General features: G+C 42.2%; 1 protein-coding gene across 1 annotated transcript; it reads right to left on the bottom strand.

Annotated features, from left to right (window-relative positions):
• Nucleotides 1–339: 339 nt before the first annotated feature.
• MAT1A (methionine adenosyltransferase 1A) lies at nucleotides 340–26,327 on the bottom strand. Its single transcript, XM_020802266.3, has 9 exons — nucleotides 25,914–26,327; nucleotides 17,367–17,444; nucleotides 15,074–15,196; nucleotides 11,636–11,748; nucleotides 10,016–10,159; nucleotides 9,460–9,678; nucleotides 8,077–8,259; nucleotides 5,582–5,715; nucleotides 340–2,525 (listed from the first exon to the last, which is right to left on the bottom strand). Exons 1-9 carry the CDS (start codon nucleotides 26,008–26,010, stop codon nucleotides 2,423–2,425), a joined length of 1,194 nt encoding a protein of 397 aa, XP_020657925.1. The 5' UTR covers nucleotides 26,011–26,327; the 3' UTR covers nucleotides 340–2,422.
• Between the last annotated feature and the right edge of the window lie 49 nt (nucleotides 26,328–26,376).

Raw genomic sequence — 26,376 nt, 5'->3', positions numbered from 1 at the left:
TTCATTCATCTCAGCGGGCAAGCCTGTTTTGTTTTGCTTTGCTTTGCTTTTTTTAAAAAAAAAACTCCATTTACTTCCACCAATCCTCTTTCAAAGCACCAGTAAACGTGGCTTGCTCCTCAGCTACTGTTGTCAGGACGAAGCTCTTGCAGTGTGCAAACTTGTTTTACCATTGCTGACACTAAAAGCAGTAGCAACAGTGAACAGGAATTTTCAACTACTCACTGGCCCCTTAACAGGATGTTCTCTTTCTGACTAATGTGGGATACACTGCCATCTTGTGGGCAGTTCAGTCATTGCATCTTTATTTCCACCACCGACACACTATAGAATCTTGCATTTCTTTTGAGTCAGCCCAAATTAGCTCTTTACTTGTTTCACATCCCAAAACTAAAGTCCAAATGTCAATCATGACATTTCAGTGATTTTTTTCCAGTGAATTTTTCAAACATACAATAACAACAGGCTGTACATTTTAATACATTTTTGACATGTAAATCACATGGGGAAAGAGGAGAAAGCTTGCTTACATATGAAATAAGCTGCTGAATGCTGATGAAAAGTATCTACAAAGGCACTGGTAGGGTTTGCATTTTTCCAGCACAGAAAAACTACACTGCTAGCAAACTGTGCTCCAGCTACTGAGCTAGGATTTTGGCTTGGTTATGAACCAGCCCAATGTTATTGGTAATAATTTACATAGCACCATCCAATATATGTGATGCTTTATATGGTAAAGTAAAATACTGAGTGAAGATTCTGAAGTGCTGATGCACAGAAGTGCCACATCCCATTCCAGACAGGGCTTCTGCTCCGAGTAGAAGCCCAGGCAGAAAGAGAACTCTTCAACTGCAGCATGTCTTTTCTAAAGTGCAGCTGCAGTGAGGGACACTGTGCGTGCTAAGCCTCTCCTTTGCAATGGTATCGCTAAAGGTAAAGCCACGGACCTGAACCCAGACTGATCAGTTCATACCAGTATTAAAATTCATCAATATTAAAATTCAATCCTGTCACTGCTCCCCTGACTTTTGGGCTCCTTACCGATAATTTCTTCATATCCAGCCCTCCTTGCCTGTCTCCTGTGTAGGCCTTCTGCAGGTTTTATCCTAGCTTCCCTTTAATGTTGGCCCAAGAGATTTTCCACTAAAAAACAGCCCGATAACTCTTCATCTCCCTTCTTAGGCTAACACTTTAAAAAAAAAAATCTGGCCTTTACCAAACCTTTCCTCTCATGATGTCATCTGAAACGGGCCATTTTGAAAAGATTCCCACAAGGGCTGGTCTGTTTCTTAGAGAGCTCTATGCCTCTCAGGTGTTTGTCCTCAGAACCTTTTGGCTAACTCTTTCCCATTTTTTAAAAGAAAAAAAATCATTCTTCTCCCCTCAGCTAGCCTGTCTCAATCCCTTCATCCATCTGGCCTGAAGGCCTGCTTCCTACTCAGTTCCCTCAGCCCTCGGCCTCCTTGCCCAGACCTTGCTAATACCACACAGCCCTTCTCATACCCAGGCTTTGTGTGGTTTCTTCCCCACAACTTTCACTCCCCTCACATTATCTTGGTGATTCTATTAATGACATTTGCCCTAAGCCACTGGAATGTCATGATAGTCGTCCCCCCCCCGCCACCCCGAACTCATTGTAGCTCAACCAGCAACAGAGATGGGCAGCTTGCAAACAGCAGTTGTCCTTCTTCTACTTTTTTTCCCTTTTACAAATTTTTTAAAAAAGCCTTGCCTAGAATGGGCTGTAGCAACTTTACCAAAACATAAGAGTATACATGAAAGGCACAAAGCATGCACCATTCTAAAAATTATTATTATTATTATTATTATTTCGGCAAGGCTAATGTAAAAAGATGAAGCAAAGAGTCTTCCCTGCACCCCGCAAAAAGACTAGACTGCTGAAAAAGTAATCTTGAGAGCCTGGAAAACCCTTTGGATACAAGGAGACTTGGTTACAGGCTTGTAAACCTCCTCCTTGCCAAGAGGCTACAACCTTCATGTCGTACCAATGCCAGTACAGAGACTGGTCCACAGGACTGCTAACTGTCCAGCAACAGCGAGTATGATTCTTGGACCTGAGAGTTCCCCCCCCCCCGTCTTCCCATCTGGATGTATGAGTAAAGAGGAGCAGCAATGAAGGCAAACATTTCATGGTTTGATGGCAGGTCCAAGTTCTACGTTGTGTTTCTAAGTGGAGAAAAAACACAACATAGCAGCAACAGAAAAAGTTTGAAAATGGTATTCCTCTGCATTCTGATCATCTGTGTATGTGTATATGTGAGGGGTGAGACGCTGAGAATACAAACAATGGCAGTTCCATGAAAATATCCTTTCTCCGTTCTCTCAGTTTAAGAGGATGGTCAGTGGAAGCACCCTTTGTTGTGAAATCCATATAATCTTAAGCAGGTCAGCCTGGTGATCATTAAAATGCCAGTTTCTTGGGTACCTCCCAAGAGAATTCACTTCTTCCAAAGTGACCATAACAGGCGGTCTTCTGATAGATGGGCGTCTTTAGATCCAGATCCCTAATCGTCCAAGAAAGAAATGGAAAATGGCATTAGCAGATGCAGTATAAAATCATGATGTAGCCATTTGCATTTTCTACATGGAATGGAGGCAGCCTAGAAGGGGAAAGAGAGAACAGACAGCAGCTGCCAAAACTACTTTGGAAGCCAAGGATGCCTGTTTGTTGAGGTAGGGGCCACATATGGGTCAGACAAAGCAGCTGACACAGTCATGGATATAGACCTAGGTAGTTATGAGGATGCATGTGTGACAATTTATTTTCTGGGAACTTCAAAAGGTATCTCAGAAGTTGTTTTATGGTACAGTGGTGCCCCACATAGTGACATTAATCCGTTCTGGATTAATCGTCGCTATGCAAAAACATTGCTAAACGGATCGAAAAACCCCATGGAACACTTTAAACTTAGTTTAATGCGTTCCTATGGGGCCCAAACTCACCGTTCAGTGAAGTTCCTCCATAGCGCCGCCATTTTTGCGCCCTCGGTAAGCGAGGGCAGGGCACGAAAACACTTGCGGCGGCCATTTGGGGCACTCAGTGGCCATTTTGGAACCGCCAATCAGCTGTTGTAAAAACATCGCAATGCGAGTTTTTGCCTATCTAAACATCGCAATGCGATCGCTTTTGCGATCGCAAAAGTGACATCGCTATGCAGATTCGTCGTTAAATGGTGCGCTCGTTAAGCGAGGCACCACTGTATTTGAAAGAAAAGTATGAGGCACTTTCAAAACTCACACAGGTGGAAAACACAACACTCAACTTACATTGAGCGAGATCTCTCTGATCCCCTGGAAAACCAACTGCATTTAAAATTAGCACTCTATGTGAGCAGAATGGTTAAAGACACAAGTCTTGTATATTCTGAACCCACTGAGAATTTTAGCACCCTCACTCCAGCCTCCACCCCCCTGAAGCCAGTCAAATAACAACCAGCTTATGTCACTTCTGCTTTTCAGCAGCACAGCTACCTAAGCATGGGGCAGTTTCTCCCAAAATGTATTACACTGGCTGTGACAATAAAAGTACCATCGTAACAAAAAAATACAATCAATATTTTAGGGATAAATTGTGCCCGGCACGTTTTTGTCTGTCAAACAAATGGACTACACAGGAAGAGACTGTAACTTGGCTGGAATTTGTTCACCCCTCTTCAGGTGACAACGGTGTAAAATGATCACCTTGTAGGATGTGTTTGGTGTGGATTCTGAACCCAAATGTCATTCTGGGAGACTAAAATCTATTGGAGAAGGAACAGTCTTTCTCTGTAATGCTGAATGCATTTTTTTTTATCTTGTGGACCTTCCGATCTGCTCTCTTATTCTGGCCTCCTGTCCCAAAGGATCTGCTCCCCTGGCTGGCAGATCTGGTGTAGCCCCTGCGGATCCAACATTCTGACAAAGCTCAGATTTTAAGTCACTACCTGAAACTCAGCCTCTCTTCTCAATGAGCAGAGTTCTACGAGCAGTAAATTAAACCTATCTGTTCTGAGCAAAAATCTGGAGGCCACCCAGGGTGAAACTACCCAATACAGTCAATTCATAATGAGAAATTAATGCCATGTTTGCCCATCAGTGATGGGTTTCCTTGGGATTTTATGTCTGAGTAATCAGATTTCCAAATGAAGCCAGTATTTACATGACTGATCGCAAATGAAAGTAAACTAATATGTGTGATGTAGAAGTGAGAAAAGCTTGTCCTAGGAGAACAGATATTTTAACTTCATGGAGCTATTTATTTAGTACAGTATTTTCATTTTTATGCTACCTTCCTCCGTATCAAGAGATCCAAGGTGGCTCACAAGTTATTAAAAGACAATCCGGCCAAAACCACAATAATTATGGTAAAAAGGTAAAGGTAAAGGTTCCCCTTGACATTTAGTGCAGTCATGTCTGACTCTAGGGCGTGGTGCTCATCCCCGTCTCCAAGTCATAGAGCCAGCGTTTTGTCCTAGGCAGTTTCCGTGGTCACGTGGTCAGTGCGACTAGACACGGAATGCCATTACCTTCCCACTGTGGTGGTACCTATTTATCTACTCGCATTTTTACATGCTTTCGAACTGCTAGGCTGGCAGGATCTGGGACAAGCAATGGGAGCTCACTCAGTTGCTTGGATTCGATCTTACGACTGCTGGTCTTCTGACCTTGTAGCACACAAAGGCTTCTGCAGTTTAACCTGCAGCACCACCACGTCTCTAAATTATATTAAAACACAATTATCCTATGCGTGTCTGAAGGTATTTTCAAAGAGGTTTTAAACAATTTTGACTAACTTTTTAAATACTGTTTTATGTTGAATTGGTTCTTTTTTTTTTTTTTGAATTACAACGGTATTTAAAAAGTTAGTCAAAATTGTTTAAAACTTCTTTGAAAATACTTTCAAACACACATAGGATAATAATAGTGTCTAGCACACAAAATTAAAAACAGCCCAATTAACTGTTAAAAGCCTGCATGAACAAAGATGGCCAGAGCCATTACAGAGTGTCTCATGTAGTCCAACCACCAGATATCAAACTATACACTTTTTAAAAAAGCCACAGCAGCAGCATCCTGGATGAGAAAGTGAAAAGCAAGGAGATAGGTTACACAACACATCCCAGTTCCAGCAGCAATCTAGCTACCATGGAGGAAGATTTAAGGCTGTACAAGCACTGGAGTAGGAAAAAAAAACAGAGAGCCTGGTTAGGGTAGTGGAGTAATGGTTTGGGATGCAAGAAAATCATGAAAAAAGCATGAAACTCATTGGCTGAGCTTGAAGCAATAGCTCTCTCTCTCTCTCTCTCTCTCTCTCTCTCACTCACTCTCTTGTATGACATACTTTACAGAATTGCTGTGGGGTTAAAATCAGGAGATGGAGAGCCACCTATGGTGCCTTGAACCCACTGGCAGAAAGGAAGATGTATGCTTGATAATAACAATTTGAAAAGGCATCAACTGGGGTTGTTGCCTTATAACCAGAAATTCAGAAGTGGATACTTTTTGGTGCATACACCTTCAACAGAAAGACTGCAGCCATTTGCTTCTATCACACAGAAAGAAGAGCTTATTAAGTCCTTACTTGACGATGGCTCCAGGCCGAAGGTCAAAATTCTGGTGCACGATGTTTAGCAGCTCTTGTTCAGACTTTGTAGAGGTACCATAAGTGAAGAGTGAGATGGAGAGTGGCTCAGCCACACCAATGGCATAGGCAACCTAGGAACAAAAAGACACTATTAGTAGGCCTGGTGTGCACATGCTCCGTCTAAATCATAGGACGACCATAGCACCAAAAGCCAAATACTACTGGTGGGAAGGGTACTGTCCACCATTTGCATACAGACTGCATAGCTATCTCCCAACTTGAGAAGGGAGAGAACTGCATTTTACTTTAAAATGAAAACAAATGGTTACTTTGAATTTTCTGAAAAGGTATGGATGTAGCTGAAAGGGATCAAAGTACTGTACAGTAGAAGTGGTCCCCAACCTTGGGCCTCCAGATGCTCCTGGCCAGCAGAGGTGGTGGTGAAGGCTTCTGGGAGTTGTAGTCAAAGAACATCTGGAGGCCCAAGGCTGGGGACCACTGTGGTAGAAGACAAGGGTAGCTGTAGCCCCTTGCCCTCCACAGCTATTGCATACAATGAAGGTTTTGAATAAGGAGGGGTGTCAGCAGGTGGACACTAACCCACAGCTGGAGGTGACCTCAACATCTTTCCTTCTATCACCATTTTTTCTACCCACCCTGGGCATACCCATCTTAAGTGCTTACCGCAGGGTTTTAGTAAAGGCACCGGGCAGACTTTGGCTACAGCAAGGGTACAATGATTGAAGAAGAGATCGATAGCACATCAGAGCTGGGACTAAGCCTTTTTGTAGCCACTGGTGAAGCCAGCCCATGCTTGTACTCAAACCTGATGGAAGCGGAACAATCTTGCACTGATTTTAGAAATGTCAGTTCTGTGTCTAAATTTGGCACATACCCCACGCCTAGGGTTAATGAACTGCTGGAGCGACTAGGATGAGCCAGTTACCTCACTTCATTGGACCTAGCTAAGAGCTACTGGCAGGTACCCTTGGAACCAGAGGCTAAAGAAAAGATAACTTTCATGACCAAGAAAGAAGCACAACAGTTCCTAGGGTTAGCAGGCTATTATAGACAATTTGTTCGGTACTGTCTGTTGGGAAACCATTCATCCTAGTTACAGATCATGCCCCTCTTTGCAGAGGCTAGCCCAAATGAAAGATACTAACCCAATTCTACCTCTCTTTACAGGTCTCCACATTCCAGATATGTATGTTGATTATTTCTCTCACCAGGGAGCATGGTCCACAGAAAACAACCAAGGTGTGACCCACTGGGAGGGGGGGAGCTATGAGCGTGCCTACTGATCTATTTGACATCCATTTGCCTAGGGACAGACTGAATACCCTCACAAGAGGTCCAATACTGATGCCAAAAGAGATAAAAGATAATTGCACGAGTTCTACTAGTCCTACTTACAGGACTGCTGTAAGATACATAAAAATGCTTTGAACACACCAGGAGTGCTATCTAAATACTAAGGATGATTGTCACAGGTGAAAGTTCTGTATTACTGGGCTTGAGGAACTACTGGTCTAACTTGTTTACAAAGCAATTTTTTATATCTTTAACCCATGCACCATGAGTGTGTCAAAGACACCTGCAATGTCACTTCTTCCCATACAAAACTATAGATGTCCAAGTGGAACTAACTGCAGATGCAAGGTTACCACTGGGGAAAAAAAACAATCCCACATACAGTTTCATTCTGTTGCAAGTTATGCCTAGTCCAGGGAAAGCAAATCTTTGGCCCTCCAAATGAGTTTTCCTGCCAACAGTAAGGTTCTGTGGGAGCAGTACAGATCAAAGCACCTGGGAAGCCACCCTGGTCTAGTTGCATATACCACGGACTCTTTAATGCTATTCAAGCATTGCTGTATCCATGGGAATCAGTATGGATCAAGAGTGTCTTCAGTCCTGCCCCTTCATCATGACTTTCTCCATTGAGAAATAACAAGTTTGAAGAAGAGAGGTTCCTGTTCATGTGTAGGCTCTACATGTTAGCAAGAATCCTGGAAATCTGCTTTGTTGCTTGCAAAGCTACACATATGCAGGAACGCCTCATCACTATTTGAATGGAAGAAATGGTAATGGATGAGAGTGGGGCTGGAAACTCCCCTCTAGCCCTGTTGCCAATGCTGGGTATAATAATAATAATAATAATAATAATAATAATAATAATAATAATAATAATAATAATAATAATAATAATAATAATAATAATAATAATAATAATAATAATAATAATAATAATAATAATAATAATAGGATAAAGCTTATTGTGCTGCAGGTTTCCGTGCTTCCTCCATGCAGTGGCCAATGAATTGGAGCAGGCAGACTTGTAACAGGCTAATGCCATGTGATTTATATCACTAGACATGGGGGGGGCAGCAATGTGTATCTGTCCATTTTAGTGCCAGGTAGACAGCTAAAATCTAGTTTTGCTTAATGACTGTAAAATTAGCGGTGAGATGAGAGATCAAAAGGGCACTTACTTGGACCAGCACACGACGGCACAGCCCTGCCTTCACCAAAGACTTAGCAACCCAGCGGGCTGCATACGCTGCCGACCGATCAACCTTTGTGTAGTCTTTGCCTGAAAAGGCTCCTCCTCCGTGAGCTCCCCATCCTCCATAAGTATCCACAATGATCTTCCGGCCAGTAACTCCAGCATCACCCTACAACATGACAAGCAAAGAGGCTGTGCCTATATTTCCAGGTGAGATGCCATTTGGGGAAGCCCACATAGTGGAAGCTATTTAGCAAAAAGCTTCCTTTAAAAATACCCTAGAAACCTACAGTGAATCTCTCTCTTGATCTCCCCCAAGCTAGTATCCCCTCTATCTACCTCGCTGGGTACTTTTAAGAACCAACTAAAAACGTGGATGTATATAGGCAGGCCTTCCCTTCCAATTAATTCCTGTCCTCTTTCCTTTTTTATTCTTTTTCTCTTTATTTGATTTATTTTGTATTTTTCCCATCTTGCAGAATCATTTAATTAATTAATTGTTATAATTTTTTCTTGAACTTGTTATCCTTTATGTTGTAAGCCGCCTAGAGTGGTCGAAATGACTAGATAGGCGGGGTATAAATACAATAAATAAATAAAAATAAATAAATAAATAAATAATTCCTAACCACTGGGCCTCATGAGTTTCATATTCCAAAATATGTCACAAAGGTGGGAAAGTTTGCTTTAACTGATTGTACATCTTTAATACCCCGTGGACCTATCTATGTGTCAAATATCATGTCAGTTAAGCTGTAGGAAGGTTAATGTTGTGGGAATCATCTGTGAACGTATCTATAAACAAGTGCCACTAACATCAAACACAAGATAGAGTTATTGGTTAGTTCGTTTCTTAAAAACATTACACATTGTTTCTCTAATAGAAATTGTCCGGTACTAAAATCCACCATCATTGTGTATATTAAAATAACCAGTATTTATTACAATGACAATACTAAGTTCTAAAATGCTACCACAACCACCATAAAATATGGATCCCACAAGTACAGTACTCAAAAAATTCTTATTCTTGGCAATTTTCTGCAACTTTCCCACTGCCAGTGATATTTCCCAGCTTCTTGCAAAAATAAGGCCGCAATCTCTTTTTCCCAAACCTTTTCCACATGCTATTTGCCTGTTTCTTATGCACAGGAAGGTGCCAAATGCTGTACAGCTCAGTACACTTTCTGGGGAAACAGAGGAAATGCAGAGGAAATCTGTGCAAGAAAAACGACATTCAGCATTAAAAACTGTCAAATTATGCACAGTCTGTGCACTTTCTGCTGTAGGAAAGATGCCATTCTAGAGAGAAACTGCACAGCTCCGTATATTTGCATGGAATCTCAAAGAATCAAAACAGTAAACACACCTGGGGCCCTCCGATGACAAATCGGCCACTGGGTTGAAGGTGGTAAACTGTTTTGTCATCTAAATATCTGGCTGGAACCACAATCTTGATCACTTGCTCCCTCAGGGCCTTGCGCATGGCATCCAAAGAGATGGTTTCATCATGCTGCACAGAGATGACGATGGTGTGAACGCGCACGGGGATAACAGCACCATCTTTCTGAATATACTGAACTGTGATCTGAAAGAAAGGAGAAACATTATGAATGGGAGGGAGGAAGGAATAAAAAAAATCACTACACATTGTTTTGAGTCCTCCTACGTTTAATGCAGGAGAACATAAAAATCCCAAGCCAAAAATTCTTAAAGTTGGTAGGGCTTGGTGGGGGCAGGTGAAAATACCTCTGGGTAAAAAGCAGATTATTGTTATTTTAATATTTGTAACTTATCTGAGCACTCAATTCATGAAACCCATTCAGTATTGAAACAGCATTTATTTGACCAGTCACCCAATGGATTCATTTTTTTGTCTCTAGTTTGGTGAAGGAAGGAAAATTCGCAAAATCCTTAAATAGTACCTGTGTTTTGGAGTCTGGTCTAAGCCAAGGGAGGATTCCATTGCGTCTCAGATCGGCCATTTTGGCATTCAGTTTGTGAGCCAGCATGATGGTCAAGGGCATGCATTCTTCTGTCTCATCTGTTGCATAGCCAAACATCAAGCCCTGCAGTGGGAAGGAAATTACTGTTTTTCAGTGACAAGAATAGGGAGGCAGATATGTTTATCAATTTATTTCCTAATTTATTTTCTTCATGAGGTTCTTTCCTCTGAAGATGCCGGCCACAGAGACTGGCAAAACTTTAGGAAGAACAACCTTCAGAACATGGCCAAAAAGCCCGAAAAACCCACAATAACCATTAGATCCCAGCCATGAAAGCCTTCGCGAATACGTTCTTTCTTTAGTCTGAAGTAGTTAGCCATCCCTACATATGACTTGAAACTGAAGTGTGTATAAGTTAGAAGTTGACAATTCCAGCAAAGAGATGCAAAATCCTTGTTACACCCTTAGTATTAGCCTTATGCACAGTAAAATATCAAATTAGTTTCCTTTCCTTCACTATCTCTCTGCACTTTGTCTGTAATCTTTTGCTGTCCACAGCTCTATATACTGTTATGCATCCTCTGAGGTTATGAAGGAAATGCAATTTCACTTGCATTCATTTGCTGTGAATTTGCAACAAGGAGAGAGAGAGAGAGAGAGAGAGAGAGAGAGAGAGACTTGTTTTCAATAGGCCAGCAGGTGGCACAGTTAAAAGCGAACTGCCTTTTTAGATCTGCTGCAAGCAGTGAAAGAACAAACCAAGAGGCTTTGCCTTTACTTGTTTGGAAAATAAGGAGGGTGGGGAAAAAAAGAAAAGAAAAATCTTGCTGGCTGGGCTTTGGTTGTGTTGTTTCTCAGTGTGTGTAGCTTTCTCCTCTCCACCCACAGAAAGAAGCTGTAAAAAGAGTGGAGGGGAAAGGTGAGCCTTTGTATGCATAGCTTATTCTTTGTCGTGAGGCAAGAGGTGAGAAAGGGTATGTGTGTGTTTGCGTGTGTCTAATCCTCCTGTGTCTGCATGCAGCTCATTTCCCCTTTTCTGCATTGGTTTAATCACACATCTGAACTTATGTGAATGGATCCAGTTCTTTAAAAAAAAAAGAAGCCCTAGAGGTGGAGGGGAAAAACTATGAATTGGGGTGAACTCTAGGCTGATTTGCATTTCCCTTTGCATCATGTCATCCATGAAAAAAATGTGAACCAGCCAGTCCCAAACCCACACTACTTCCCACATTTTTTTCTGCACAATCGCAGCACAAGAGGTAGGTGCTTTCACAGCTGTCTTTCACATTTCAATTTTCCTTGCAGGGAGAAAATACTAGAAGCATACAGTTACATTTGTCAGAACAAACTTGCTTTGTAAATGTACAGGTTAAGCAGGTTGAAAACAAATGCACAAACAGGCAGCATCCCTAAGCAACACAACTCTATCCACCCAACATTCTAGAAGTGTTCCTGGCAGCCAGAAATCTCTGAAAACCATCTACCAAAATCTCCAAGGAAATAAAAGACTAACTGCTTGCTGCCCTTTGTACATTCAACATCTGCAACAACAGAGACAGACTGCATTGGACTCTCTTGAATCATTAACAAGCTTATTACCTGGTCCCCAGCACCAACTTCTTCTTCACTCCGGTGCAGATGGACACCCTGGGCAATGTCAGGTGACTGCTGTTCCAATGCCACAAGGACATTGCATGTTTTGTAGTCAAAGCCTGTGGGGCAAAATTCCAAAGTGTTTACCTTTATTTTTAATCTTAAGAAAAAAATCAAAACAGATGTAGCAAGCCTCAATGAAGCATTTTCACAAGACCCTGGCAGACTCTAGTTTTAAGGAGGGTGGGAACACCTGCAGAGGAAAAAAGTACTCTCTCTGATGTAATCATACAAAATCATAACACTGAATTTGATGTAAAACAGGGCTGCTAAACTGCTACATCGGACTGAGCAATTTGACAGCAATGACACCTGTGCTTTGCCCATCTGTTTCGAGGCCCAGTTCCACATGCTGGGTTGAAACTTTAATGCCACAGATGGCTTGGGGCAAGAAAATCAGAAAAACTGGTTCCTTCATAGGTACCTTTTCCTCAGAGGTCTGTTCCTGCCAAACAAAGTGAGGCAGGTAAACTATCAGAAAGAGGGTGTTTTGTTGTTGTTGTTGTTTTGTGCAGTGGCACCCTTGCTGCATTAGAACCTTCCCAGAAAGACCCAACTGGTGACATTCTTGTGAGGTTTAGGGTATCAGATGAAGACATGTCTACTGATCAAGTTCTTCTAAATAATGTAATCTAGGCCTCTCCGTTTTATAGTCTGGATCCCCCTCCCCTTTTCGAGTTGCCCTGTGTTTCGTGGCTTTTTACAACAAAAAGTATTCTGATACTTTTAAGACAAGACAAAAAGAGTAATCTTAAAATGCCCTAGATTTAAAGTCGTCATTTTTGAAGAAGTAGCTGTTAGTCTGTGCAAGCATATCAGACAAAAAACAAGAGACAAAAGTTCTGTGGCACCTTAAATCTTTAAGTTTCTATTTTTAAGAAAACCAGAACTCTATTCATAACCATTCAACACGAGAGACTGCAGTCTGTTTCCCTTTACCTTGCTCTAAAGTGGGGTCAGCAAAGTGCAGCCCTCCAGATATTGTTGGACTGAAGACCCGCTATTTCTGACCACTGCTTGAGGGGGGTTTCCTGCCCAGGGATACAATGAGCAGACTTTGCCTATTTCTGCTATAAAAGGCATTACACTCCATCTGACTCCCACAAGGCATTATTTTCATTCTCCAGTCAGCAGTCCTGACCAAGGATGCCTTCATGGCTGCCTGTTCTTTAAGGAGAGATAGGAAACAATGGAAACGCTACTCATGAGAAAGCAGCCCAGTATACCAGACGAGGGAAAGGACAGGGTTCTTTGACTCATGAATTAAGCTGACTGTGTCAGTTCCTTCCTACCTTTGAAACACAGCCCACACAGAAGCAACTGCTCCATGCTTTCCTGGCTGGGGCTGGTGGGGAGAGGGGTTCAGCCAGCTGCTTGGGAAACTGAGCTCTGCCCTCAGCAGCTGACCTGAGGCTCTTGCTCAAAAGCAGATCTGTTGGCGAGCAGCCCGACCAAGGCCCCGTATCAGATATTTCAGCTTGTTCAGAATCACCCACAACTGCCCAAGGTACAGGGCTCTTCTTGAGTGAGGAACACTGCTAGCTCTCATCAAATGTGGAAGGGAAACACCAAGCAGGGGCTGTGTTTGCAACTCACCCTGAGCTACTTTCCAGATATAGAAAAAAAAATCTTAATTCTTCCCCCCCAGCAAAGGTCCTGAGGCTCCCACAGGATCCCTTCCATCAAGGGGAAGGAATTGAAGACAACAAAATACAGGAGACAGAGTTTTTAATTTCTGAAAATTGCCACCACCAGTAAAATTGTTCCACTGGCATCAATTTCCAGAAAATAAAGATGTCTTCTCCTGTCCTGTTCTCCTCAACAACTTCCCCACAATAAAACGGAATCCACAAGAGCCTTGGAACATATAAGGGAGTGGGGAAACTGAAGCTTTATTATTTCTGAAAAGTAGTTGTGGCTGATGATGTCATCATAGGATAAGTTGTGGAACAAGATTTTACTTATTTTCTGCTTAAGGACAACTACTTCCTGGATATACTGTAGTTGTGCAATCCCAGCTTCATTACACAACTGTGCTGCCTCTTTTATTCAGAACCACTCAGGGAGAGTATCATTTTGTCTCTATGCATCTGCTGCTATACAGTACAGTGGTGCCTCGCTTAACGAGCGCACCGTTTAACGACGAATCCGCATAGCGACACTTTTTTGCGATGATTCCAATGGGTGAAAATCACATTGCAATGATCGGTAAGCGTTTCGCTTACCGATCTTCACATTGTGATGTTCTAAAAACAGCTGATCGGCGGTTCTAAAATGGCCACCGAAAGAATAAAATGGCCGCCCGCAGCATTTTCACGCCCTGCCCTCGCTTACCAAGGTGGTGAAAATGGCAGCCGGATGGGGAATCTTCGCTTACCTGTGAGTTTTCGCCCCATAGGAACGCATTAAACAGAGTTTAATGCGTTCCTATGGGGTTTTACATTCCGTATAGCGATGTTTCCGGATAGCGACGTTAATCCTGGAACGGATTAACGTCACTATGCAGGGCACTACTGTATGTCATCTGAAAATGTGATAAGTTAATGCTAACATTCCATATTACAGAGGAACCTAATCACGCAATGGTTTAATTGCAGTACTGCAGTCAAAACTCTGTTCCTGAGCCAGGGTCAATCTTTGGTAGCCAACCAGAGGTTGACTCAGCCTTCCATCCTTTCAAGGTTGGTAAATTTAGTACCCAGCTCACAGGAGGGTGGGGGAAGGAATGTGTAGCCTGCATCACTAAATTGTAAACTGCCTAGAAAGTGCTTTAAGCACTATGGATGGGGCAGTATATAAGCAGAACATTTTGCTTTAAATAGATGTTTAGCATTAAAAAAATGGGAATAACAGATTTACTTCACTCTCTCTATGTTATCTTCCTCAAATTAAGACATACTATAGTATCTTCCTAAGATCCAGATATCATGATGCTCTGTGCACCCTGCCCCATCCAACATCACAAGCTGCCACTGGCCAGCAGGCCTACTCATAAGTGGCAACTCACGTGTAAGAAAGACACTTCATTTTTGCCTCTGGTATGCATGCAAGTCTGAAAGCCAGCTGATCAAGTTTGGCAAACAACTAATCTGATGGAGTCAAGTCTAACTTGAAAAGCTAGGATGCTACAAAATGCTTCAGCAGCAAAGGATGCCCATGACTTCAACCCCAAGATAACCTTTAACCACCCCAATAAAGTTTTGTCTTCCTGATGAAAGCAGATGGAATTCATCTGGTGAAAATGTTCCAGCAATCCACAGGCAGAATTGCATCAGGCTTTTCTTCCTCCTATCTCAGCAAACCAAGATGGACTTGTTCTACTGCTTTCAGATGGTCAGAGTAGCCTGCCCCTCTGCAACAGGTATCCTTTTTTTCCCCACCAACCTTTGGCTGAATCATCATAACCTATATTCCTGATTGTGTCTCGGACGATCTGCTGATAATCCACCACAGCTCTGGATGTAATCTCGCCGCAGAGTAGCACCATCCCAGTCTTACACACTGTCTCTGAAGGGAAAGCAAAGCAAATGAGAAACACTATTATGTTGCTGGTGAATTCATTAACAATAAAAATATTTTGTAATCCTGGGAATCTGTCATTCCTCCTTGCTCCATGCTTTCCCTCTACGCTGCAATTTTTTTACTACCCTTGAATTCCAGCAATACAAATAGCTAAAGTTCAAGCTAATTCTAGAAGTACCTGATTTCCCCCTTATCATCTTTTCCTACAATCCGCAGTTTGCAATGTTAAGTTGCTTTGTTTCTTTCACTGGTCTTTCAGACACAAATAATGGTTTTATAAGTTTGTTTTTTCAGACATGAAGGCCTGCTAGAATCACGTCTTTAGAACACTAATGCATTCCAATATCTAATCATGTGTTTTTGACCAGTAATGTATAGCTTGGTCTTAAGTGATTCTTAAATTTATCATTATTTTCTCTTCTTCTTCCCGAAAGCTGAGGACACAATCACTTCCTGTTTATTCTTACAACAATCCTAAAACGTAAGTTAGTCCTCTAAGTGTCAGCCTGCCACCACAATGGTCAAAAATGACATGAACTGGGAGACCACATGCTTCTAACTCCTGAGTTAAGCTGAGAAATAATGACTTGAATTAGTTTCATGGCTGGACAGGGTTTTGAAACCAGGTCTTCCCCTGCATGCACCCAACACTTAGGATCAAAGTATATGAGATAGACAGAATGTTGTGAAAAGCAAGAACTCCTTAAGTGCTGAAAAATGTATGATTGCAGAGCACAAACTTTTCACATATCCTATAGTTGACAAATGAGCTGTTTTGTAATTGGTGATCAGTAGGTGAACACACAGTCTATTTGTAAGTATGATTATTAAGGAACACAAGCCTATTGCAATCCAATGTCTTGAATACTAACAGCCTTCAGTTTCTAAAAATGTGCTCCCTGTAATATACAGCCTGATCATTAGAGGCAGTTTAATGGCATGCATGGTTAGAGTGTTGGAAAGAACCTGGGAGATCTGAGTTCAAATCCACACAGGGCAACATCACTGGATAATATTGAGCCTCCTAATATGAGCCTAAAGTACTTCACATGGTAGCCGTGAGAATAAAAAAGAAACACAGGCTGTGTGCTCCATTTTGTATTTTTGAAAGAAAAGATGTAACAAATTAATAAATAGAGCACAACGTACAGTCGTGCCCCGCTTTGCGATTGCCCCGCATTACGATGAAACCGCATTACGACAACATTTTTGCGATTGCTTTTGCGATCGCAAAACAATGGTCTGAATAGGCTTTTTTTCGCTTTGTGATTATCAGTTCCCTGCTTCAGGAACCTATTCTTCGCAAAACGATGATTTTCCTACAGCTGATCGGCGGTTTCAAAATGGCCACCGGGTAAATAAAATGGCTCCCCGCTGTTTTCTGGGACAGATTCCTCACAAGACAGCCACCCAAAATGGCCGCCCTATGGAGGATCTTTGCTGGACTGGTTTTAATGCGTTTCAATGGGTTTTTTATTTTTGTATTACGACGTTTTCGTTCTACAGCGATTTTGCTGGAACAAATTAACGTCGTAATGCGAGGCACCACTGTACTACAAGGCTGCTACAAGGTCACATTTACAGTAAAAGTAGCTATATTTGTCTCCCAGAATCTGTATTTGTCTATATTTGTAGCTATATTTGTCTCCCCACCAAGACGGCTGTAGAGTGAAAGAAAGGTTAAGTTTTAGCAGGAACCCATCAAGGGGGCAGTCTTCTGCTGAGCAAGAGCAACAATTCCTCAAGTGGGAACTGGCAAAGAAATTATGGGAGTGCAAATGGAACAGCTAATGGAGCACTTCCTTCCCTTTGCCCCATCTCTCTTTTTTTCCTTCTTCCTTCCCAAGTATTTCTTTGTGCAAACTCAATTGTGTATGCATAATGGCCACTTTCTTGGTTCTTTCTTTGTCATGGTCAAGCATGGTGAAAGAATGGAACACAGAGCTTCAGTGGCTCCCATTGGCTGCTACAAGGAGAAAGGTAAGGGAGGTGCAGTCTAGAACCAGGCTGGGCAGGAGGAAGCTGTTGCTAACAGTCCCTGCAAAACATAGGATTTTCACTTCCACCCATCACCACTGCCTCTTGGAATGACAAGTATTTTGCTGTCAAATGGAAGTCAAGCGTTAATTATGGGAAGAAGTCACTGGCTTCTTACCGCAAGCAACCTTAGCATCTGGATCTTGTTTCAGATGGGCGTCAAGGACAGCATCACTAATCTGATCACAGATCTTGTCTGAAAGAGAAAAGGCAGTATTTAGAGAGAAAAGTCATAAAATAATGGGCTGTTTGTCATGACATGGGTATCTGAAGGTATCTCAAATCCAGAACCTAAAAATTCTGGGAGACCTTTTGAACTACTGCTCCTAGGAACTGACAGTCAGTGTGCCATGGCCACGACTTATTCCCTGACAAAAAAAAAAAAAAAAAAAAAAGGCAAAAGGAGCCTGCCCATGATCAGTCATTTGCCAAAGGAAAAGAAAAACACAACCATACAGAAAAAGATTCTGTACAAGGTCCACTTCATGCTCGAAGATAAATATCTCTGTAGCAAAACAAGGTTCTAACATAGCTTTTGAACATACCTCATCCCAATAAATGAGTCTCAAGGGATTGATCCCAATCTAGGTTTATGCAAATGTAAGTATATTATTTAATTGAGAGCTGTTATTATACGGCACTCTACAGATCATATCTGAAGTGGCTCTGAATGTGGCGTTCTTTGCTGCCCAAAAATCACATTACAGTTAGTTTCAAGGAAAAAAATCATGTTGGCCTCTCATCAAATTCAAAACTGACTCAGTGAAGAAAATCCCAAATAGGTTTTATATATATCTTAAGACAAGTGTAGGAAACGTTTTCTGGATGCTGGTAGAACACCCATAGCCCTTTCTCACTGAGCACACCAGCAGAGGCTTCTGTGAACAGAAGTCTGAAGTATCTATAAGGTGAAAGATTCCCTGTCCCTGCCTTCAAACTTATTTGTATTATTATAGCAGTTGTGTTTGTTCCTATTGCAGTTTTTCTTGAAGTCAACAGCTAATGATAAAATGCAACTCCAAATAGTTGGGGTAGGGAGATTCTATTTATTTTAGCCGCATTTGCTCCTGGGACAAGAATAGTCTGGCCATGATCCTGTTGCTTAGTATGGTAAATTACACTAGAGTAGGCCCATTGAATCAATGAGGATTTGGTAAGGCTCCATAAGTTCCATTGGTTCAAATGGGCTTATGCTAGTGGTGACTTACTTTAGCATAATAAATTGCAGTTAGAGTAAGCCCGTTCAATCAACAGAATTTATGGAGGAATCGACTCACCAAATCCCCACTGATTCAATGCACCCACTCCAGTGCAATTTACAGTACACACTAAGTGACAGGATTTGGGCCTCTATTTCAGTCAGCTCCCACAGGTTTATTCTTACTGTTTGGAAATGCACAAATGCTTATCATATTTCATGGCTCCAATTCATAAGGGAAGGTACAGTAGTACCTCGGTTTGCGAATGCCTCAGTTTACATAACTTTCAGTTTACGAACCAAAATTCATAAGAAATAAAGCCCTGGTTTATGTTGTTTTCTTGTTTTCATACTACGCATTTCGCCTAGAGCGCTGCCCCTTTCGTAGCGCAATTGGCTTTTCGGTTTGTGAAATTTCCATACTATGTAATGCCACGTAGAATGGATCCATTTCGCAATCCGAGGTACTACTGTATGCGGACATGAGTGCTATAATGTATAAAGCTAAAACTGTGCTCACGACCTGGGGTTCAAATCCCAGGTAGCCGGCTCAAGGTTGACTCAGCCTTCCATCCTTCCGAGGTCGGTAAAATGAGTACCCAGCTTGCTGGGGGGGCAATGTGTAGCCTTTATAATTAAAATTGTAAACCGCCCGGAGAGTGCTTGTAGCGCTATGGGGTGGTATATAAGTCCAATAAATAAATAAATAAATAAATAAATAAATAAATAAATAAATAAATAAGCATTTCCTAGGACTGAAAAATGTAGGGTTTATTGAATGCTACAGACTATCCATTTCCCAGTGAGGTGGGGAAGGCAAAATGAAGTCTACAGCCCTATTTCAGTGCAGTGCACAATGTAGGTTGGATTTCAGAGCCTTGGTAACCACATACACAGCACACCTCTTGGACTGAGAAGCATGCGTTCCTAAAGAAAACAGACATGCATGCATTCCAGTTGCTGTCATGTACGACTCACTTAATGGCTTGTCAGCTTGGTCTTGCTTGCAAGAATTGCGGCTGTTAACAGCAGTTATCTGACCCAGGACTTCGGGGAAATCAATGCTAGCAAATCACCCCATGCCCGTTAGCTCACGGTGCAGAAGAGACATACTGTACTGACGTGAGAAGCTGCTACTAAGAACACCCATGTGGTACGTGGCCAAAATGTGAATGTAATCTGTATCATGCCAAGAGCAGCTGCTGCATGAGGTACAGCTACACGCTGCAGTTGCCCTTAAATCACCAACCTAAGAACTGTCAGCTACTGTAAGTTCAGTTGCACTGTGCTTCTCTGATATGCAGAGCAATGACATCTATTTGGAAATGAATTTCTTCTTAACCTTCTGGCTCAGCTGTTTTGTGCAGAGACAGGCTCCAACTGGGAGTCTTGCAGAGCAGGTGCTGATTCCCTTGAAGATGCTCCACCAAATGGAGGAAGAGAAGGAATAACTCAGAAATAGGAAAAGTTGGTTTTGTGTGTTTTTTTTTTAAAGAACTACAGCTCCCACAACATTCCAGTTTAGATGGAATTGCACAAACCAGGGATTATTATGGTCCTGGTTAACACACAGAAGTCTCAAGGAGTAAGTTTTATTAGGAAAGGGGGCCTCCAGAATTTTTCATTCAGATAGTGGTAAACCACAATACGAAAGACAGGGCTGGCTCCAACATAATAGTGGGTATGTATAAAGCACTGCCTAATTTCTTTTTTAACTCTCTTGGATTAAGCTGTCTTGATTTGATGAGAACCTCAATAAGGAATTTTCAAGCCCTGCAAGATTCTTCTACAATAGGAAAGAGTCAAGCAAGGAATGCTATACTATATTATTTTTGTCAAGATCTCCATCATTTCTGCCAGGGTCGGGAGATATGTTGATATCTTCTCACCCCACTCAATAATCTGGGAGCAGAGTTCTGGACCTGCTGAAGTCTCCTGGACAGCACCAGGTAGAGAGCATTACAGTAGTATAATCTCGAGACTATCAGTGCATGGACCAGTGTGGTGAAGGACCCGATGTCAAGGTAGGGATGCAGCTGGGCAATCCACCTTAGGTGGAAACAGGCAGTGTGGACCACAGACACTACCTGAGATTCCAACAGTATCAAAGGCCACTGATAGGAGGAGGACCCACAAGAATATTTTGCCCTTGTCGGCCTCCTTCAAAAGGTCATCTTGTAGGGTGGCCAATGCCGTCTCCGTGTCATGCCTGAACCTGGACTGGAATGGATCAGGGCACTGGTCTCGTCCAGAAGTGCCTGAAGCTGATCAGCCACCAGTCCTTCCACCAGCTTGCTAATGAAAGGGACATTGACGATGGATCTGTAGTTGTTTATGTCATCCACCACCAAATTGAGCTTTTTGCGAATTGGTCTAATGAACGTCTCCTCGAGGGCAATGGGCACCCTGCCCTCCAGGAGAGACCCATTGATAATGACAGTAGCCCACTGTACTGTTATAGGCCTGGCCTCCTTCAGTAACCAGGCTGGGCAAGGATCTAGTGAAGAAGTGGTGGCTGTGCAGTGGGGTCAAGCATTCTTAACACTGAAAAATTAAGAAGCATAGGAATTTTACTATTTTTGGTGTAGTAGTATACAGACTAGAAGTATCACCTCTCTGGAAATCTGTAATGCAAAAGAGCCTTCTGGCAAAGGTAGAGAATACATTGCAATGCAACATAATCAAAGCAAATGCTGCTTTCTGTTACACAGGTGAAAATAACCTTAAATATTTTGAATCCATTAAACTGTCAATCCAAAACATGTTTTTCTTCTCGTCTCTGTCCAGCTAGACTGAGGTGGAAAACCTCTGGTCCTCCAGATTTAGCCTACAATTCCCCAAAAATCTTAACACCAGTGAAGTTGTCTGTAACTGATGAGAGATATAATCCAAAACATTAGAGCAGGGGTCTCAAACTGTGGCCCTCCAGATGTTCTTAGCCTACAGCTCCCAGAAGCCTTCAGCACCACCTCTGCTGGCCAGGATTTCTGGGAGTTGAAATCCAAGAACATCTGGAGGGCCACAGTTTGAGACCCCTGCATTAGAGTGACCAGGAGGCATGTGTGTTACATTACTACAGAAAGACCTTTTGTAGGCTGATATTACAACTCCTCATTAACCATTTTAAAAAAATAAGTAAGTAAATAACAAACAGCCAAGTTTCCCAACCCTCAATAACTTTTTATAACACATTTATGGGTTTCTGTGTGGGATTGTATCAGATTTGACTTTTCTTCTCAGTTTTTTTTTGTGTGTGTGTGTGTGTGTTGTTCCAATGCAAACTGAAGAAATGAACATGTGAGTACCAAAACATTTGCAACTGCAACAATTTTCTGAGAGAAGGGTTGCATTTTCTGACAGAATTGCAAGGGTGCCAATATTTTCGTCCATGACTGTGTAAACCATTGAGCTATCCAACCAGCAGTGGCTTCTCTGTAATCACATTTAATGCTAATAGCTAGCTTTTTCATAAACACCAGAGCAATTCAGTTTCAGTTCATTTACACCTTCTTTTGTCTGACGAGTCTCTTGTAAAAATATTATATCTGCTTTATCCTTATTTAACAACACCTGTTCTTTTTCTTTTATAACACTTCCCACTTCTTTTTGTAATACTTCACTTATTATATATTATTACTTATATATTATTCAAATAAGTCCGTCCTAAATAAACCTCCTTATTCTATCCTTATCTACCCAATCTACTTAAGGGATATCTCCATCTTATCTTTGATCTCTTTTAATCTATTAATCACATTTTCCAAACCTATAAATTTTAACTAGAGAAGGGTACAAATTGCTGCTTTAGTGGCCACCAGAGAAAATAGAAGAGGGAAGCACACACTAATTGGTGAATGAGCAAACATGCTGAGGAGGTGGGGAGGGAAGTGCAGGTTCACCTGGGGAATGGGTGAGCGCAAAGAGGTGGTGGGAGAGGGGGGTGCACAGCACTTGCGGAACACCTCTGCAAATATTGCACCAAACTGGACTGAATTGCCAAGCTGTGGTTCATGCCCATCTCGTTACCTTAGATATGTAGCATCAGCAGAACTTTCTTAGCAGTAGCCTCACACATACCAGTTTCAATAATTTTGCAAGGTTTCATTGTTATTGCTTTTTAACCGAAATATTGAAGATTTTAAATTCCAAACTACATTTTATTCACTGATATCTCCAGTACTGATTTGCATTTTTTAAAAATATATTGTGAAATTTATGTTATTTGGCTCTCTTCGAACCCTTTGCACCCTCTTCTGAGGGCTTTTATGTCTTGAAAGGCCATTAAAATTTATAATCCATATGTTCATATTAATCACTAACTGACTTGCTTATGGGAATGGGCCATCACTGATCTGACATCAAAAATACTTAGAAAATTAATCAGGCTTAGATTAAGATACAGAAATAGAGGAGAACAAAAGAAGAGAGGCCCATTTAAAAAAATGAATTAGGTTAGTGTCTGAAATTTCTATCCTTAAACATTTAAAGACTCAAATATGAGTCCAAATGTCTATAAAACACGGTAAGAGACAAGGCCAGACAGCATTTTGGCATCAAGACTGGTGAGCAAATAAATACTGATCCAAACACCTTTACATAAGCTGGTTATTTGTCCAGATCCTTTCTACCAAGACAGAAAAAAATCTCTTGTGTCATAGACAGATTTCATTCTTTTGTAGCATAGGAGCAAGTACAAAATTCCCAGTTAATGTATGGGAGCAAGAAGAATAAAATTAGAACACAGTGACATCTACTATATAGAGGAATCTTGTCTCACTTTCTTAAGAACAAGACAGCGTAACTCGTCTAGGTCTACGGAAGCTGAAAGAAGAGAACAAGCCACTAAATCCAAAGTCCCACCATGGAGTCAAAATGGCAGAAGCTGGGTGCCACCTTTTGACTCTTAACGGGCCTCTTTTAGCTATATTTTTTCTTACTGAACTTATCCTTTCATGCCACAAGGTAATTTTCAACCAATGGGCTGTCTTTCACCAGGTGGAACACCAAGATATGAAAGGACACATGCACCATTAACAAAACAACAATACATTTTCAACTTTTTTTAAAATTGAGAAAATGCAATGTGGGGGAAATAATCCATTGCACTTGTAGTACAACGCCTATTGTATAATTCTGTGATGTGCAGGAATGCATATAACTAACAGAACACCATGATTTGTTCTTAGCTGAGAAAATTCAAGTTTAAAATAAAATTGTTGGTGGGGAAGACAAGATTTGAAGCTGGACATGTGGGTTTTAGGCTTATCAAAAAGGGTGTTTGCTTTTAAAAATTTGAAAACCATTGTTTGGGCAGTTTCAGAGTTACCAGTGATCCCTCCATTTAGTTATGTGAGTGTGTAGAGTGGGATTTTGGCAGAGTGAGAACATATGAATACAAACCAAATCTCAGAACAACCCCTTTTGGGGTTGGGTGGGATGGGGGAGACCCTACAATCAGATTGCTGACCAAAGAGTTGCAATGGTGTTGAAGCTTTCCATGAATGATGGCTGGGAAGAATCTTCCAAAGTTCCACCTCCCTCCGTCAACATAAGGGGCAGAAGATGTGAGCTACCAAATGCTATTGGTCCAGAACACCACGCCCCAGACTGCCCCCCTAGGATAGTCTTTCTGTTGTTGTTTTTATAAACATCTGCTGATTGCAACATAATCCAATGGAAAGCCCTGAATCATTCTTTGAGCCTTATGATGCCAAAAGGCACATTGGAGGGTATCAAACAACTCTGATTGCTCTCCCCGCCCCTGCTTGGCCAGTCGGCCTTGTACAAAGGAACACTGTCTATTTGCACCTGCTTTTAGCAGGTACCTGGTGTTCTCATATGTAGCAGATAAAATAAACTCAAATTGCAACGTCAGGAATTTGGCAAAAAGCAATCCACCGTTAGCTTACACAATTCTGTGGGTTTTTTTAAAAATCAATAATTTGTTTTGCTTTTTCCAGGTACAGTATTAGGAAATTACTCCAAGCAAGCCAATCTCTTGTTGTTGAGGAGGCAGGAGGGAGGGAGAGAGGGACAGGCAATCTGAACTACTACTGTCCTGAGCAGCTGCTGGGGCAATGATTTACAGTTTCCTGATACAGTAAGTGCAAGGAAGAAGTCCACAAGGTAAAGAGAACGTACAGTCCAAGAAAAATTAGTACAGCTCCCACCTAAGGCTACAAATGAGCAAGAGACTGGGAAATTACAGAGAGCAGGTTGCTCTGGAAGTTATAGCCCAAAAAAGTAACTTCTACCATCATTACAGAAGAACACCAGTGCTCCTTATGAGCCTCGCTAGGCTGATCTAGAAGGTGTTCATTACACATGAGTTTTCCTTAGAAACTACAGGAATTTGTCTAATGAAGTACTTTGGCTGATGAAGTACACCGCCAAAAGTAGGTCCAGAGCTTAGAAATGTTGCTACAGCTTCCAGAATGCCCCAGCCAACCTTCCCAAGCTCTAAAAAAGATCTGAGAACAGTATATTTGGTGCCGTTTTACTATATTTTTAAAAATTTGCTGTGTCCTGGATTCCCCACTACAATAGACAAGGCCAAGGGCTGGCACTTTTAAATCCTACTGACAGATGCCAGAGACCTGCAGTCATCGCTCAAGTAACTGGACTTAAGGCTTCAGTGAGATTCAAGGAGGGAATTCCTAGTCAACATGCCTAGGTTTGGCCCACATGTCACTGAGGAGCCTTTTCAAGCAGAGTTTAGCTGGGCTCTCTGCCCTTTCAGGGCCAAACCTATCAATGAGCCTGCGGAACAGGCGTATGCAAGTCACAAACTGAGAACTCCGTCCCTTTTTCTTTGTCTCACGTCTTTGAATAAATGTAATCCCCCGTTGAGTGCTTTGGAATAAGAGCAGTCCATCAGTACATTTCCCTCTATCATCATCGTCGTCGTCCTCATCATGATGAGGCTTCTCATAAGAGTCCTAAGGCTTGTCACAAGGAGGCACATGGAAGGAAGGAGAGGGAATCGTCTCAATCCTGTCTGCAGCGAGAGGGACCGATTTATTTGGCCTGCGGTGTAGATGTTTGTATTTTTAGTGGTGGGACTTTTAGTGGATGGGGAGTGTTTGGAGAATTTTATGTGTGTGCATGTGTCTGGTCTCTGGGTGTCTGTGAATTTCCTTGAATGTGTATATACTTACAATGACAATAAATTATTATTATTATTATTATTATTATTATTATTATTATTATTATTATTATTATTATTATTATTATTATTATTATTATTATTATTATTATTATTATTGTCAAAGCCCGTTCATCAAGAAAGGCCACGGAAGGGGAGCCGAGATCCTTGCTTTACGAGCACCCACCGTGGTGTTCACGACCTCCAGCACTAACTCCGGCTCCTCCTAACCCTTGCACGGCTGTCCCTCCCACTCGATCTTCTTTCTGGCAGCCCCGCGGAGACGGAGCAGTAGCAGCGCCGGGGCCCCGATCCCCCTTTACCTGGATGCCCTTCTCCCACCGACTCGGAAGTAAACATAAACGCCCCTTCGTCCTCGTTCAGGATGTAGTCGTGCAGGTCTCCCAGCGTCCCATTCATGGTCGAGCCTTGCTTGCTTTCCTTTGCTTTTGAGGAGAAGAAAATTGGGGGGGGGTGAGGAAGAAGGAGAGAGAGAGAGAGAGAGATGGAGAGAGAAATCTCTCGGGAAAGAAGAGCTTCCCGCAGCCGCTGAGGTCGGTGGCCTCCCTCCCGCCCGTCCGTCCGTCCTTCCTTTTAAGGCACAAAGGCTGGGCGTCTTTTTTAAACCCCGGGGGGGGGGCTTCAGGTTACACCGCGCGGGCTGGCGGGCCGGCCGGCTGGCTCGCGCTGTCAAGGCGCGTGGCAGGTATGCGTGCCCGCGCGCGCGCCCCCCTTCTAGGCACCCACGCGGCGGCGTCCAGTCGGCGCTGTCAACCCGCGGCCGGG

The sequence above is a fragment of the Pogona vitticeps genome, chromosome 3 (genome assembly GCF_051106095.1).
Source record: "Pogona vitticeps strain Pit_001003342236 chromosome 3, PviZW2.1, whole genome shotgun sequence".
NCBI classification, from domain to species: Eukaryota; Metazoa; Chordata; class Lepidosauria; order Squamata; family Agamidae; genus Pogona; species Pogona vitticeps.
This window is presented reverse-complemented; position numbering and strand designations above follow the sequence as displayed.